General features: G+C 40.2%; 1 protein-coding gene across 6 annotated transcripts in view; it reads left to right on the forward strand.

The window, feature by feature from the left end:
* The first annotated feature begins 1,031 nt into the window (after positions 1-1,031).
* The window catches only part of AP1S2 (adaptor related protein complex 1 subunit sigma 2), a 30,252-nt gene continuing 16,418 nt past the window's right edge, over positions 1,032-14,865 (forward strand). For 2 of the 6 annotated variants that reach the window (XR_010474365.1, XR_010474360.1), the window contains exons 1-4: positions 1,054-1,258; positions 2,679-2,857; positions 10,522-10,630; positions 11,662-11,799. Coding sequence is in view for 3 of the 6 variants with exons in the window: in XM_065072606.1 (XP_064928678.1) it covers positions 2,679-2,857; positions 10,522-10,630; positions 11,662-11,799; positions 12,178-12,198 (447 nt within the window). In the remaining 3 variants the exon portion in view is untranslated. Of the gene's footprint in view, positions 1,259-2,678; positions 2,858-10,521; positions 10,631-11,661; positions 11,800-12,177; positions 12,214-14,865 lie in introns of those variants that run through there. The other 4 variants (XM_065072606.1, XM_065072596.1, XR_010474359.1 and 1 more) reach the window with 4 other exon arrangements.

The raw sequence follows: 14,865 nt of genomic DNA on the forward strand, positions 1-14,865 counted from the left end.
CGAAAAAAATGAAAACCACAAGAAACCCTGTAAAAAAAAAAAATCCCCAAACACCAATCAACCTGTTTTGGCACGGAAAACCTCTTTAGCTGCACACGAATGAAAAAATAAAAAAAAAAAAGCACGAAACATGACACTGCCAAATACACGACCCCTGTCAATCCTGCGAATCTAATTACCGCTCGCAATCAAGGTGACTTTGGGGGAAAACTTTCCGGGCAAGCACGGTGCCAGCCAGCCCCTGTCCAGCTCCCCACATGCCGCAGCCAACACAGAGCTCACCCCAACCCGGCCGCGTCTCCTCACAGGGAGAGTCTACTCACGGGGAACAGCCCCTCCCGCCCCGCAACGGCTCCCACCGCCCAACGGCTCCTCCCGCCCAACGGCGCCGCGCGGGACCCGCCCCGCGCGCACCTCCGCCTCCACGCCCCCACGCGGGGCGCGCACGTGCTAGAGGGAAACACCGCGCCGCGCAGACGCCATCCTGCGGCCCCGCCCTTCTTCTCCCCGCCCTGCGCCTCGGGGGTGGGGAGGTTGAGGGAGGAGTCTCAGTCTCCGGACGCCTGATTGACTGATGTCATTTCCCCAACTCCGTGCCTCACCAGCCCATTGGCTACTGGAGTACCGCTACCTGCTTTACGCTTTCTGGTTGGCTGTTGCCGGGCCGGCTGTTGTTCTATCCTAATTCAAGTCACAAGGATTAGGTTCTCTAACCCCGCCTCCCGTCCCAGCCCCTCCCACCGCCGCCGCCAGCTCCTCCTTCGCCGTCTTTTCCTCCCTCTTATTGGTCAATATCGTGCTTAGCTCCTCCCGCCCGCCGCAGCTCTGAGTTCCCCGATTGGGTGTCGGCGAGCTCCCTCGGGTCTCCCACTCCTTGCCAAACTGCGCATGCGCTCGCCTAGAGCCCGGCCGGCAACCCCCGCCCCTCCGTCAGCCAGCGAGCTAATAAAGTTTTGTTGGGAGGAGAAGCGGGGGAAACAGCGGTGCCTTCGAGCCCCGCCCCCTTCCTTCCCCGCCCCCCGCCCGGGAGCGGTGTCCGTGAGCCCGGCTCCGCCTCGACCTGCCCGCCCGCCCGGGCGGGCGGAGAAGGGGGAGGGTGGTGGCTGTTGAGGCGCGCGCGCGCTCGCGCCGGGCTCGAGCCGGCGGCATCTCTCCTCCCCTCAGTCCCGCTCGGCGGCGGCAGCAGCAGCAGCAGCAGGAGCAGCAGCCCGGGTAGTGGTGCCGCGTCCTCCCTCTCGTTCTCTTCCCCGGAGGCACGGTGAGCACAGCTGCGTGGAGACGGGCTCGCCTCCCTCACCGCGCCGGGACGCGGAGCCCGCCTTGGGGTGCGACGGGACGGGGATGTTCTCCCTGACCCGGGTTACGGGACTCCTCCTCTCGAGCCCGCTCTGGGGAGCGGCTGTTTGCGGCCGAAGGAGGGGGCAGCCGGCTGACGGGTTTCCCTCTTGCCCTCCCCCCCGCCTGACATACACGTTGTGGCGAGCGGGGCGCACCCCCGACGGCAACGCTTCCCCGCAGCCCGGGCTGGGACGGGCGGCGGCTGCTCCTGGCCCGGCGGAGCAGGCGGCCGCAGCTCTTCACGGGTCGGGGCGGGCCCACACCTCTGCGGTCGCCCCTTGTCCGCGCCGGCTGACGGCGCGTCTCGGGTCGCCCGCGACCGCTCCCGCGTGGGGGGGAGCCGCGGCGGCCGCTTGGGGACGGCGGGGAGCCGGGAGGCTCTCCTGGAAGCAGGGGACAGCAAGGGGATGTTGTGGCGGTGGTCCTGGCCGTAGGGCTGGCCCCACGGAGGGAGCGCCCCGCCACCGCCGGGCTTCGGAGCCGCGGCTGCTGCCGCTTCTTGTCTGTGCTGGTGCTACTTGTCACCCGGGACTAGGCTGGGCTTTCTCGTCCTATTTCACGTCTGTCATATTGCCTGGGAAACTTCCTCAGCCCAATACAACTTTGAGCAAAAATGGGGGGGGCCGGGAGGGAAGAAAAGGAAAAAAAAAAATAGAAAAGCTATTTCCTTTAATGTTACAACTGCTGGAAAACACAGCCGACAAGTTCTTAAAATATAATTGCAACATCAGTTCTTTAGAGGAAGCGAGACCTGGAACATAGGACCGCAGGGAAAGCACTTAATCTCAACTCCTTTTGTGTAATGTGAAAAAAAGACCAGGCTTTTCTGTTCCGTAGGACTCTCCATTGGGAGATTTAATGCCTTTTAAAGTATTCTGAGCTTTTCAGAAAGATCTTAAGTGCAAATTGCTCCTGTTGTAAGGCTCTAATCTGGTGAATTGAAAACGAGTTTGAGTATTTGGGGAGACTTCTGTGCTGTGTTTTTCTCATTTTCTGTAGTAAACACAAATACAACCATACTAGTGCTGAGCATAGTTTGCCTGAAATTTGTGCGTATTTACTTGCTACCATATAGTTCTGTTATCTGTTTCTGAAATCTGTGTATGCTTTCTACTATCTTTGCTTTGACTGACCTTGTTCAGTGGAATCCTTTGTATTATTGGTACTTCTAAATCTTGTGTAACATCTGCCACTGCTAAAGAAATACGTAATGTAGTTGGGGTGTTGGATGGCTGTCTTGCTTCCTGTTTGGTTTTCATCATAGATATCTAGGTATCTTTTTTGAACTAAGAAACTGAGATTAATAGATTTTTTTTTTTCCCCTCCTTCTAATTCAACAGATGCAGTTTATGTTGCTTTTTAGTCGCCAGGGAAAACTGAGACTCCAGAAGTGGTATGTCCCATTATCAGACAAAGAAAAGAAGAAAATCACAAGGGAACTTGTTCAAACAGTTTTAGCCCGCAAGCCGAAAATGTGCAGCTTCCTGGAATGGAGAGACCTGAAGATTGTCTACAAAAGGTTGTTCTGTCTCACTAACCTCATAATTGCCATATATCATTAATAGTGTAATAAATAGCAAGAAAATAATGAAGGTTGATTTTGTTGTTGTTGTTGTTGCTGGTTTTTTTCCTTCCCTCTGCTGGTTATGGAGAAGACTGACTTTTCCTTTGTATCTAATTCGATAACCAAGTAGGAATCATTCATGTGTGGAAAATCACTCATGCGTTTAGAAATGTACTGAAGAAAAGAAATGAGGTTTCCCTCTACTTTCATAAGGAGTGGTGGTTCTTAGTAGATGCACACATAAATGCATACAAATATGAAGCATGTAAGATTTAATAGGCGATAAAGAAAAACTTAATTTTATAAACATTTACCTCAGGCAGTGACTTCTTAAATCACCTGAAAATGTAACTTGCTTTTCAGGGCTCGTAAGGAAATCATTCTTTCAGACCATCTAATTTGGTTTTCATGGTGTTGTTTTTTTTTGTTTGTTTGTTTTGTTTGGTTTGGGTTTTTTTTAATTATTTTTTAATTATTGTCACCACTATTTTTTTTTGCTATGAATACAAAAAGGCATTTCTCCCAAGTGAAGAAATCATGGCTAGCTTTTTGTGGTGGAAGTACTGTATAACTTTCTTTGCAATAGTTTCATTTCTTAGTTGTACTTAACTTTTATAGGAATATTTGACAAGTATTTTTTAGCTTTGTGCTGGTCTTTAGAATGCATTACAACAGAGAGGTGTGAAAATAATTTTCTCCATGAATAACAGTAATCCTTATCATGATTTGGTAGGCTTCATCTTTTCCAGCTAAATCTGGTGCTACAAAACTTTGAGTTATCTGTTTTCCCTAGTTACTTATAAATTTCAGAAGGTTTATGCATTTTTATTTTCTCTTTGAGATGGTAAATAATTTATACCCTACAATAAATATTCTTGCATTCTCTCTGTAGGAAGGGCAGAGAGAACTGGAGCTGAAATGAAGAGTGTTTAACTCTTTTCCAGTGTACCAAATGGATAGAAATCAAGAAGGTTTAGATATTTTAAGTCCTGGTTCTATATATACATTGGTGAATGTAACATCATGCATGTGAATGCTACCAGTTTATCCAATACATGTAGCTCTTTAGCACAGGTAGGAGGAACAATGCATAAGGCTGTGCTTAAAGAAAGGATACACATTTTTTTCTTCTGCCTCTTGATTTCCTCACAAAACTACGTTATCTGTAGACAAGCTTGGTCAAATGCTTTCTGTGCTGATTTAAGCAATAATGCCTGCAAGTGCTCTTTCAGCTGGGCATTTATGGGACTAGATCAGAAAAATTAGACGTGAGTAGGCCAGTCTGTTCCGTTCCTTGCCCAGTCTTGAACAGCAATAGATGTTCTGGGGGTGAGTTGATTCCACACAGCAGCTTTCCCTCCCTGTCTGTTCATTGCCCTTAACAACTACTTGCCATGTACTTTGGTGTCTGGGGAACTGGTGGAAATTTGGATATGACTGAGTTGCTGAATGTTGTTGTGCTCATGCATGTCAATAGTGTGCTGTGGGTCCTGTGGTCAAGGAGAATGAAGAAATCTGCTTGGAGATGTATCTAGACCGTTTGGGGCTGGGTGTACACTGCAGTCCATCTGCTAGACTGCTAGTGTGTACATCTGACTGTGGCAGCTTATTTCACTATCTGCAAACCAATCTGGCACAGTTAGCCTATGAAATCTTGCTTAAGATTAGCTTGTATCAAGCTAATGAACATCTTGGGTATTGTTTTACTTTTCCTTTTTTTGGCAAGTCTCATTAGGCTAAAACATCACCAGAAGGACTGGGCATGGGAGGTGATTAAGTTCCTTTTAGGTTTGTGGAACAGACTTTTTCCAATGATCAAGTCGTAATTAAAGCTGATGAGTACCAACTGGTATAATTTTTTTTGAAAAGGGAAATCTGTTGTAACTCAAAAGTAAATAATCCCAAGAAGAGAGCCATAGTAGTTAAAGTGTAATACTTTCTGAAAGGTGGATGACTAAAAGAGCAAAACAACTGCAGGAACTTTGTGTGGTTTGTGAAATTGCAAAAGGTGATGCCATTTGCTTGCAGACAAAAGGCTTTTGAGCATCTCTCCTAAGATCTGTTCTTGTCTGATCTATTATTGGTAAGGTTCTGAACCTCCTGGCACAAATGCTTTTCAATATAAGCTATAAAAGTGTGTACATAGTGCATGTGCATATTGCTATTTATGAATATTAAATTGCTGAAATTGATGTGCTATTCTTGTTTTCAGAGTGTATTTACTGTCAACATTTCAGCTGTAAGAGAGAACTGACCTAGATAGCAACTCAAAGAATGGCTGGCATTATTAGAAGTATGCTCAAGGGTCTCATTGATATACCTTTTTGTGAGAACAAAATGAACTCAAATGCAAGATTGGCAAGCCAGTAGCTTTTGCTGCCTTCTGCCTTCTGAACATTTATCAAGAAAGTGGAACTATTTTGATTAGACTCCGTAGCTCCGTAGTATTTCATCCTTATATGATGCTTTCTGAATGAAACTTTAAGAAAATAGAATGCGGTGTCTTTAAAATTCATCTGAATGTGTGTGAATAACTCTTATTTTTCTTGGTTTCGTACATGTGGCATTGGTAATTGTTGCAAAATAGGGTCAGCCATGGTTGCTGCCTTAACTTTTTCTTTAGAGCTACAAAACAGATGAAAATGTGCTCTGCTTTTGACGTGGTTCATGAATTGGGATGTATGTCTTCTGTAATTGTTTTGGAAGAGAGTTTTTCAGGCTGGTAGACACTAGAAAATTGAAAAAGCATGTGAGCTTCTAACTTCAAGAGACAAACAGAGATTTGAAGTGACTTGCTGGAGGGAAAATAAGAAATTCAAATATGGGAAGTCAACAACAATTGCACTTTATTAAAATAGCGAGGGAGTCATCTGCAGACAGTTGATTAGAAACTTAGCAAACAAAATTAATGATCGCTCTTCATATTTTGTCATTTTAAAAATTAACTGTAGTAGTATTGGAGCATATAGAAGTTCATGCAGCTTTCCACTTGTGACAGAGAAATGTGTTAAATGTTAACATTTCTAATGTTACTAAAAAATTGAACTTTACATAGGATGTGATTTTTTTTGTTTAGTTTTTTAAGATCTCAGCTCTTCACTATTTTAGTTCCTGGCAGTTATAGTTATTTTCCTTGTGTAGTGTATTGTGGTCAAAATCAGAAATTGCAGAATCACTTATTTTTATGTAAATTTTACTTTGTTAGCATTTGGTTAACTGTGATTGTGGGCCTTTGCTATTTTGATTGGTAATTCAGTTAAGGATTGTAGCTTTGCTTTTATGTGTCAGTTTGGAACTATATTTGCAGTATGAAGTTATGAAACTTGTGCTGCCCTGAATGTTGTGGCAATCATCTTTTACTTTAACATAAAATTAGGTTAAGTTAAAAGACTTATGAAAAAATAATTTTTTAAACTTCATTATTGCCCTTCCCCTACTGAAAGAAACAATGAAAGAGCTCATTCTGCAAGTTGTATGTCCTATAGCTCAAAGTATTTTGAATCTAAGGTGCAGTCATGTGGCTAGTGGTATGCGGCCAGCAATTGACATGATCCCTGTCTTTATGTTCATCTTAACTGCCAGTTTTGTCTGTTGAAAATGTTACTGTCATGTTGACTAGGTGATTCTGTAAAACTGACTTAATGCAATGATTATAATGAATGAAGTACTTGGGTTTGGTTATTTTAATTCAATCACTAAGCTAAGGCAGTCTATTCCCTAACCAAGGTCCTCTTTGTACAGGATTCTAGTTCATGTGGCACTTAGAGGAACTTGGCATCAAGAAGCAGCAGCTTTTTCTTAGATGATTACCTCTACCAAGCTTTTGTTCGTTTCTAAAACTACAGGGGGATATAACTGCTGAAATTAGAAGCTGAAAAAGAAATACTTATCTTGGGTAGTGTTATTATTGTTGATTTCTGTATCTTTGACTGAATAGTGACTGATCTGCCTGTCCTAGATTCTCAGAACTTATTTTATTAAAGAAGTGTAGAAGTTTTTTGTAGGAGGAAAAAATAGATTTTGCCAAGCACAACTTCAGTGGTCTCAGATTTCACTCATCAGCTGAGGTGAACTATCATCAAACCCCAGATTCTTGGGGTCCCTTAGGCACCTGCCTGCCTCTTAAAGGTGGCTTGGTTGTCATTTACAATTCAGCTCTGCTCCTGCCAAACTCTGCAGTTAGAATTTACAGGCAATGTGACTTAGATGATGACAGTCTTATGGCTTGCAGCTTTATCTCATGACAAACTTTCAGGGATGACTTCAAACAGGTGTTCTCTCACCTAGTAGGAGAACACCACAGAACTGGTAGAATTTGCAAGTTAGGCTCTGCCCACAGTGACCTGATCCCCCTACAGAATTACTGAACCTGGCTGCGAGCATAGTAGTGGAGAGCTCTGCTGAAGGATTGCCTGCTGATTGTGAGGCTTCCCACTACTGAACTGGTGCAACTGTTGGGAGGGGGTGGAGGTGCATGAGTTCTGTTTCCTTCCACAAAAAATGCCAGCATCATCTACCTGAAGGCTGGAGTTTGTGTGAGTATTTATACCTTCTGTGTTTCCTTTTTGTTCTTATGTTCCATATTGTGTTCTTAGGTGATTTTTCCCAGCTGTTTTGGTGTCTCTTTATTTGATCCCCCTTCTGACAGGTGGAGGATGTTTATTATAAAGTGTTTCCCTAAATGAGTGTAAAGCAGTTGATTTGGGGCTAAAGATTCTGCTACCAATACCTACGGGGGAGGGGCAGGGAATGCCCACAAAAACAAACAAAAAAACCCAAACAAAACACCCCCAAAAAACCCCAAACAAACCCAAACAAAAACAAACAAAAAACCAAAACAAAAAACCCCTCAACACCAAACAAACAAAAAAACCCGTAAACAAACAAAACCCAACCAATGCATAATTGTAATATGTATCAAAATAGCAGAATGTTTCTTCTAAACTGTACTACGTGTGCTTTTGTGTGAGGTGGCATACTTCACTATCAAGATTTGTCTTTTCATTGGATGCATGCGAAAGCCAGGTTTCTGTCAGGCTCATTAGGAAGAAATGACACTTCTGCAAAACAGAAATATTTTTCAGCCTGAGTACAGTAATCTGCTCATCTTTGTTCTGTAAGCTTCTACACTTGACAAAACCTCTAGTTTATCTGTTGTAGACTGTATTTGGACACTCTTCTGAAGTCCTGGTCTGCAGAGAAAAACATTACAATAAACTATTGCCTTTGAGAATTTGGGTCTGAAGAAAGGTATGCCTTTGTAATACATTTATGCTCTTTGCAATGATGTTCAACTCTTTTATGCTTTTCCACTATTATCCATGTAGGCTTATTGAATCTGCATTTGTTTTCTTTTATTGAGTAGTGATTTGTCATGATTGCAACTTGAAAAATACTTCAAAAAATATTCTCTGCATATAATGATAGATACCCAGGCCTCTATTTTGTGTGAAGATGTCCACTGAGTAGTTTTTGTTTCTTGGTATTTTTTCTCCAGAGCTGCAGTTGGCAGAACTTGATTGTGTAGTCTACTCACTAGCTGCCAAATCAAGTCTTTCCAGAGTATGTTGTATTTTCTTTTAAATGAGGATCCTGAAAGCAAACCATGTTTTCGGGGAAAGTATTTTCTGTTCTTTAGTGTCCCTCTCTCCCTCCCCACCCTCCTCTTTTTTTGAGGTATTTGTATAAAATAGTTGTGTGCATCAAAAGAGACTCTTAATTAGTAGGGAAGCACAAAAGGACTGTCCCATGTGGATAAACTTCAAATATTTGAGTCAAATTTGACTTGATAAAGTCTGCTAGTATGTGATTCAACTTGTGTTTTAAGCACTGTAAGGGAACAGTTTAACTATTAATACACTATCATATCAGTACTTCTCATCTGAATATGAAGAAAGCTTTGCTTAGATGGATCTGGCCTGAGTGCTCATAATTAGCGTAAATGTCAACTAATGTGCATGGCTCTTTTTTTCTACTGTGAACTATAACAGAATTTTACTCAAAAATTCCTCAATAGCTTTGAAAACATGTCTTTTTCTTTGTGGTATCACTTTCCAATAGTTTTAAAATAGCTTTGTCTAAAAGTTGCCTTACACAGATTGAATCTTGCAAGCTACTACATTGACTGCAAATATCCTTTAAGAATTAGTGAGGCACAAACAGTTCAAAAGAGCTGTGCTCGGATAGAACTTCTGATGAGATGACAAGTCACCGTGGTGAGAAGATGAAAGAGCAAGGGGATTGAAGTCTTAGCTGCTTCAATGGAGATGTCTTCCTGTCTTCCCCCCATCATGTTTTGTGGTAGGATGGAAAGAAGTTGTAGGCAGTAATTTTTTTATAATAGTTTAAAACATTTGAACAAAAGCTACTCTGATAAGTTGTTCATGATGAAACCATAGCAATTTGACTCAGCTAGAGCAGAGTGCAGGGGGCCTTCCAGGTCATAAATGACACTAACTAAGTGACTGGGAGACAAATTTGAACATAACTACAAAATACAACTTTTCTTTTTGCAGGACTTGTAGCCAAAACCCCTTACTGTTTCTTAGAGAGCTTACAAAGTCCCAGCTGATGAAATATGATTACCATTTACAAGGTGTATGTGTTACTGTGTACAGGGAAACCAAAATGCATCTTAAACTTGGCATTCACATCTGAATTACTTCTTTTTCAGTAGGGCTGGCTACTCAAAGAGTGCTTAATGTGGCCAGTTGTCCTCCCTGAGCGGGCAAACAACAGCTGTTTCTGGTTCATGTAAATTATCAGTTACAACAGGTGTTATTTGAAGTCTCATTTGTGCCATGTGTGTCTGTATGGCATATGGTGTTGGCACTTTAGAAAACACTTAATGGATTTTTCAGCTTTTGTTCCTGTTTTGATTTTGCATCATCTTCTTTAAATGTGAGTTGAACAAGTATATGGTAGTGCATAGTAGAATTGGATGGCCTTTTTTAAAGTGGAACTCAAGCTTAGCTCATATATGAAGAATTCCCTGTCTTCCAGGGTGGAAGTGGGTTTTGCTGGAAACTGGCCTCTTGCTAGTCTGATATCAGAAGAGTTAATAGTGATTGAGTTGTTGACTTAATAGCAATTGGGGTATATGACATCAGTGTTAGTTTTGGTGGTTTTTGGACATTTGTTAAATTCTCTATAAAGACCAAATCCTAATTGCTGAGTCAATTTATCTTTCCCAAGGTATTTTCTATAGTTTTTAATATCTCTGTGTATAGCTTGTGTGACTTAAGACTGAATCTGTTGATTAGTATGACAGTATTTGGATTTTACAGATAGTAGAGAAAATATCTTGCCTCAGAACTCTCCCAGGAGGCCAAAAAATCAAACACATTTCCTTTTCTAGCTGCTGCTTAGGCTAATTTAATTCCATCAGCTAAAGGATGGTAAAAACTGAAGTCTTGCTTGACTCAAGGAGGCAGATCCCTTTTGTACATGCATATGTCTGCTGGTCTTTCAGCCTTTCTTTGGTAGAACTTGCGTGGCTGTTTGTTTAGAGCAACAGTATGGTAAACTTAAGTATGAAGGACTACTGAGAACATAATTCATCTGAAGTACGTTAATTTCCCTCATGTTATGTTGACATCATGATTACTTTGTTATTACAGATATGCAAGTCTCTATTTCTGCTGTGCTATTGAAGATCAGGACAATGAACTAATAACACTGGAAATAATTCATCGCTATGTAGAACTCCTTGACAAGTATTTTGGCAGTGTGAGTTAGTAATTTCTTTTTAATTTTTATAGATTCACAGTCTCTTTACATTATGTCATTTTGTTTTATGTCCACAGCACTTTTAAGAAGGATGATCAACTAGTTGTTGCAAAACTGTGTCTAAAATTTTATATTGCTTACTCAGCCTAACTAAACTGATAGTTGCCTGTATAACTGTTAAAATACAAAATTAAATTATTAATTTTGGAGAACTGTTGTTAATCTGGTGTTAATTTCCTGTTTTGTAGTAGTGTCACTTGAAGTCAGATGAAATCTTGTCCTTAGCTTTCTGCTTAGGCGCCCACCTTTCTTCTCCCTGGTGCTGCTCTAGGGTGTGAGCACCTCTTATATCTGCTTCTGAAGGAGGCAGCTGGTCATGAACTAGCAGGAGGAGGAAGGAAAGAAAAGACAAACGTCTGCTTCCTCAAATAGCAAACACAAACAACTATAATTATGTTAGCACTCTTCTAAAAAAACTGCTGCTTATCCTTCTGCCTTCATAGTCCTGACTAGGAAATGAACAGGATGAATAAGAAATTAAATATTATTGTATTTTTAAATTTTTCTGTGAGACTGTGTGATCTGCTTTTGAATAGTGTAGGCAAGAAGAGAACTTTTATTAGGCATGCTCCTTTGCCTCATGAAGAACCACGTCAGACTGTCGGTTGTGAATTGAACCCTATTTAACAATGAAAATGCTTTTCAGGAGGGTTGCTATAACTGTTTTTAACTCAAGCAATAAAAAAGTTTTTATTTTTTTTTTCTCAAAGGACTGTTGTGGTGGTGATGTTGTATTTGGGTTTTTTTGTTTAGTTTTTTTGGTTTTGTGATATTGTTTTGGTGTTTTGTGTGTTTGTTTTGTGTGGTGGTGTGTGTTTTATTTTTTGCTTGCCCCACTGCTTAAAATGTTAGAGCCTCAGTCTAAGATCTAGAAGTTGGGTGTAGCTGTGAATGAGTTAAGTTTTGTGAGAGGATGTATCTCAATAGATAGTATCCTCTCATTTTGCAGTAACACTTGATGTTCTTTTTAGGTATGTGAACTTGATATCATCTTCAATTTTGAAAAAGCCTATTTCATTCTGGATGAGTTCCTTTTAGGAGGGGAAGTTCAGGAGACTTCCAAGAAAAATGTTCTCAAAGCCATTGAACAGGCAGATCTCTTACAGGAGGTAAGCAAATTAAACTTTTCTGGCCAAAGAACCAGCATGGTAGACTGTGACTAGAAAAAGCTTCTGTTTCTCTAAGCTTGGAGAAGGTGCTTTTTAGCATGCTTAGCATGTAGTTTCTAGATAGTTGTCCTAGTTGTGTAATATGACGTTACCTGCTCTTTTAATTAGTTTGGCATGTGTATATTGTAATGTACTGTGATTTTTCATTTTGCTAGAAATGCAAGTGGCTGTTTTATGTGTAAACCTAGATAACTATAGTTCATGCTGCTTTAACTTAGTTTTGTTCTTATGTCTTTCATCTTTATATTAATCAGCCATTAGTTTTTTGTCATACCTGATGCATGTTCACTTCTTTACTGTTTCATTGCTGAAATCCAGAAGCTAGACTCTCTTCTTTGAGACTCATTCAGGTATAGTTCTAATTCTAAAGACCTGCCTTTATGCTATAGGTTGCTTACTCTGGCACATTTCTGTCTTTTAAGTTGACAAAGCACTAATAGTAGTGCCACAAAAACATACAGAATGAAATATAAACATGTTTGATTTTTACTTTGCATGGTTTTGTTGTTCATTGCTAACTTTGAAGACAGATTGCATCTCTACCATTCTTCTTGGAAAAATGTTTTGTGGGAAGGGGTTCAATGGTATAGAAAAACATGTCATTTCCCCATGTTTCTCCATCCTGTGCTGGTTGTTTGGCGTTGTTTGTGTGTTTTTTTTTGTTTGTTTGTTTTGTTTTTTACTTAATTGCATAGTCCTGAGGTCATTGTTAAGGTCCTTGAATGTCTAAATGGTAGTCACAAAATTCTGTTATGCTGAGGGAATCAGTCTTGTTTGCTAGTCAGTGGAACACTTGATTTAACAGGGCTGAACCACCTTAATATTTTTTAAATATACTGAAGTTCACTGGTAAGACTCTTAACCAGAAGTCCTGTTGCAGTTTACAAACAGGGAGGAAAAAGAATTTTTTCTCTTAATCTTTTGCTTTTCTTAATACGAAAACAGAAGTAACAGATTAGTTATCCATTCTAGTCTGTCTCCTGCAAATGCGTGTTCAATTCTACATAAAATAGAATTACTGTGTTTGTTCTCATTCTAACTAGTTTTGAATTTTATTTTCACCATTTTCTTCAGGCTCTTCTAAAGCAAAAATGTATTCTACCTCTAGGAATTAGTTACTGATTTTTCTATCCAAACAAGTAGCATTCTCTTTTTACACTTAGTATCATTTCAAATTAAAAATTTTACTGGAAAGGAAGTATTGCTTTTTCAATGTGTGACACTTTTCTTGCCCTGATAGCTTTACTGTGACTACCCTTCCTTTCCTCATCTCTGAGATTTTCTGTTCTGTCAAAGTTTATTAAACTGGAATGTAACTGTTTATCACAGCACCACTGTAGTCTGTTTGATTTTTGTTTTTTATTCTTAGTTATATTGGTTGTTGATCAAGTATAAAACTACTTCATATCTTCTTTTTAGTTTATAAAACCCATAGAAGTCTGAGTTCATATTTAAATTTAGCTTCCAAAAAAGTTGGGCTCTTTCTGCATAAGTTTTTGTATGAACTGCTACTATGTGCATGCTGAGTTTGATAAAGAGGGTTGTTAAAATAAGTTGGTCACAACTAGAGACTTTTTGCTACTTTTAGTTGATTTCTGCTTCCCAGAATACTTCATACTTCATTCCAGTAGCTTTGGTTTGATTCCAAATGCAAACCATTTGTAGCAGGATTGTTGTGTGTTTGTATCTGACCATGTCAGATTCTAATTATGGGTAACAAAAGGACTTTTATTTGGCCCTGAATAGTCATGGCCTAATTTAAAAATTATTAATCAGTGTTGAATATGCAACATTATTAAATAGTAACGCTACATTAATGTATGAAGCACCTTAAACATTAAAAGCTGTACAGAATACAAAGGAAAATCATTACAAATACATTAAGTGGCTATTTGTGTGATGTTAAAAGAAAATATGTAGAGACATAAATTGCTGAGTAGTGAAATAGTTCTTGATAGCCTTGCCTACTTGTATTTTCTGTGGCAATTTTCCAGGACATCTGTTTCTGAGCACCTACTTCAGTTGTCATTAAGTGCTTGGTGCTGTGCAGCTGAGCTACTAACTACTACAGTTCCTGTGCCTGAAACATACTAACTTTTAAGGCCTTTTTCACCTTCACTTTCTTGTTAGCTCTTCAATGATGTGCTCAGTTCCCTACCCACCCCCGTTTATTACCATCTGATAATTTATCAATGGTCAGTTGTTAAGATAGGCTGTGTTATCCATATGAATGGTGGTAAAAACTAATTATTCCATGTTTCCATTCTTTGTTGTAAACCTATTGCTAGGTTCTTGCAGTCTAGTCTTGGGTAGTATCTACTAGTCCTTCCTCATGAAAAATAATAGACGTTTTCAATTAACCTTATTTCCTTCACTGTTTGAAGCCCTCGTATCATCCTATATCTAGAAGGGTGCTTAAGTTGTTAAGGTCAGTGACTTGTGCTAGATGCTTAGCGTTTTTATGTAGATGAAAGCTTTTCATTTTAGAATGAACATCTTTGGAAAAGAATTTGGTGAATTTCCTACATATGCCATGAGAGTTTTCTTCTTGGAGATGAAATGTGCTAATTGGGAACTGCAGGCTTGAAGGTGTGCCTAATAGTGGAGAGGAGGTATTAGGTTGTCCTTGAGATATGACAAAATAAAGGAATGTTAGCATTTGCAATGAGAAAAGAAAATCCCTGGTGCTTAAGCCTGGAGTGGGTAGGAGTATAAGATTTTTGTCTGGTTTAGGAAGAAGCCTTTGTAAGCACCTGTTTCTTACAAGTCTGCTGAGAAACTTACCATAATTACTGCAATTAATTCAGTCTTCACTTAATGTTAGCTCTTAAATATAGAGTACTGAAATAGACTGGCTTCCTAAGCCAGCAGTGACATTATTTGCCTCAGCTATACCTGTATTCCTCTCAATGTGAAATAAGAATGAATAATGAAATCTTTATTACAATGGACATCTATCTGACTGCCTTGATTGCAGTCTGTTCTTCATCTGTAACTTTTGGCTCA

The sequence above is a fragment of the Columba livia genome, chromosome 1 (genome assembly GCF_036013475.1).
Source record: "Columba livia isolate bColLiv1 breed racing homer chromosome 1, bColLiv1.pat.W.v2, whole genome shotgun sequence".
Taxonomy (NCBI): domain Eukaryota; kingdom Metazoa; phylum Chordata; class Aves; order Columbiformes; family Columbidae; genus Columba; species Columba livia.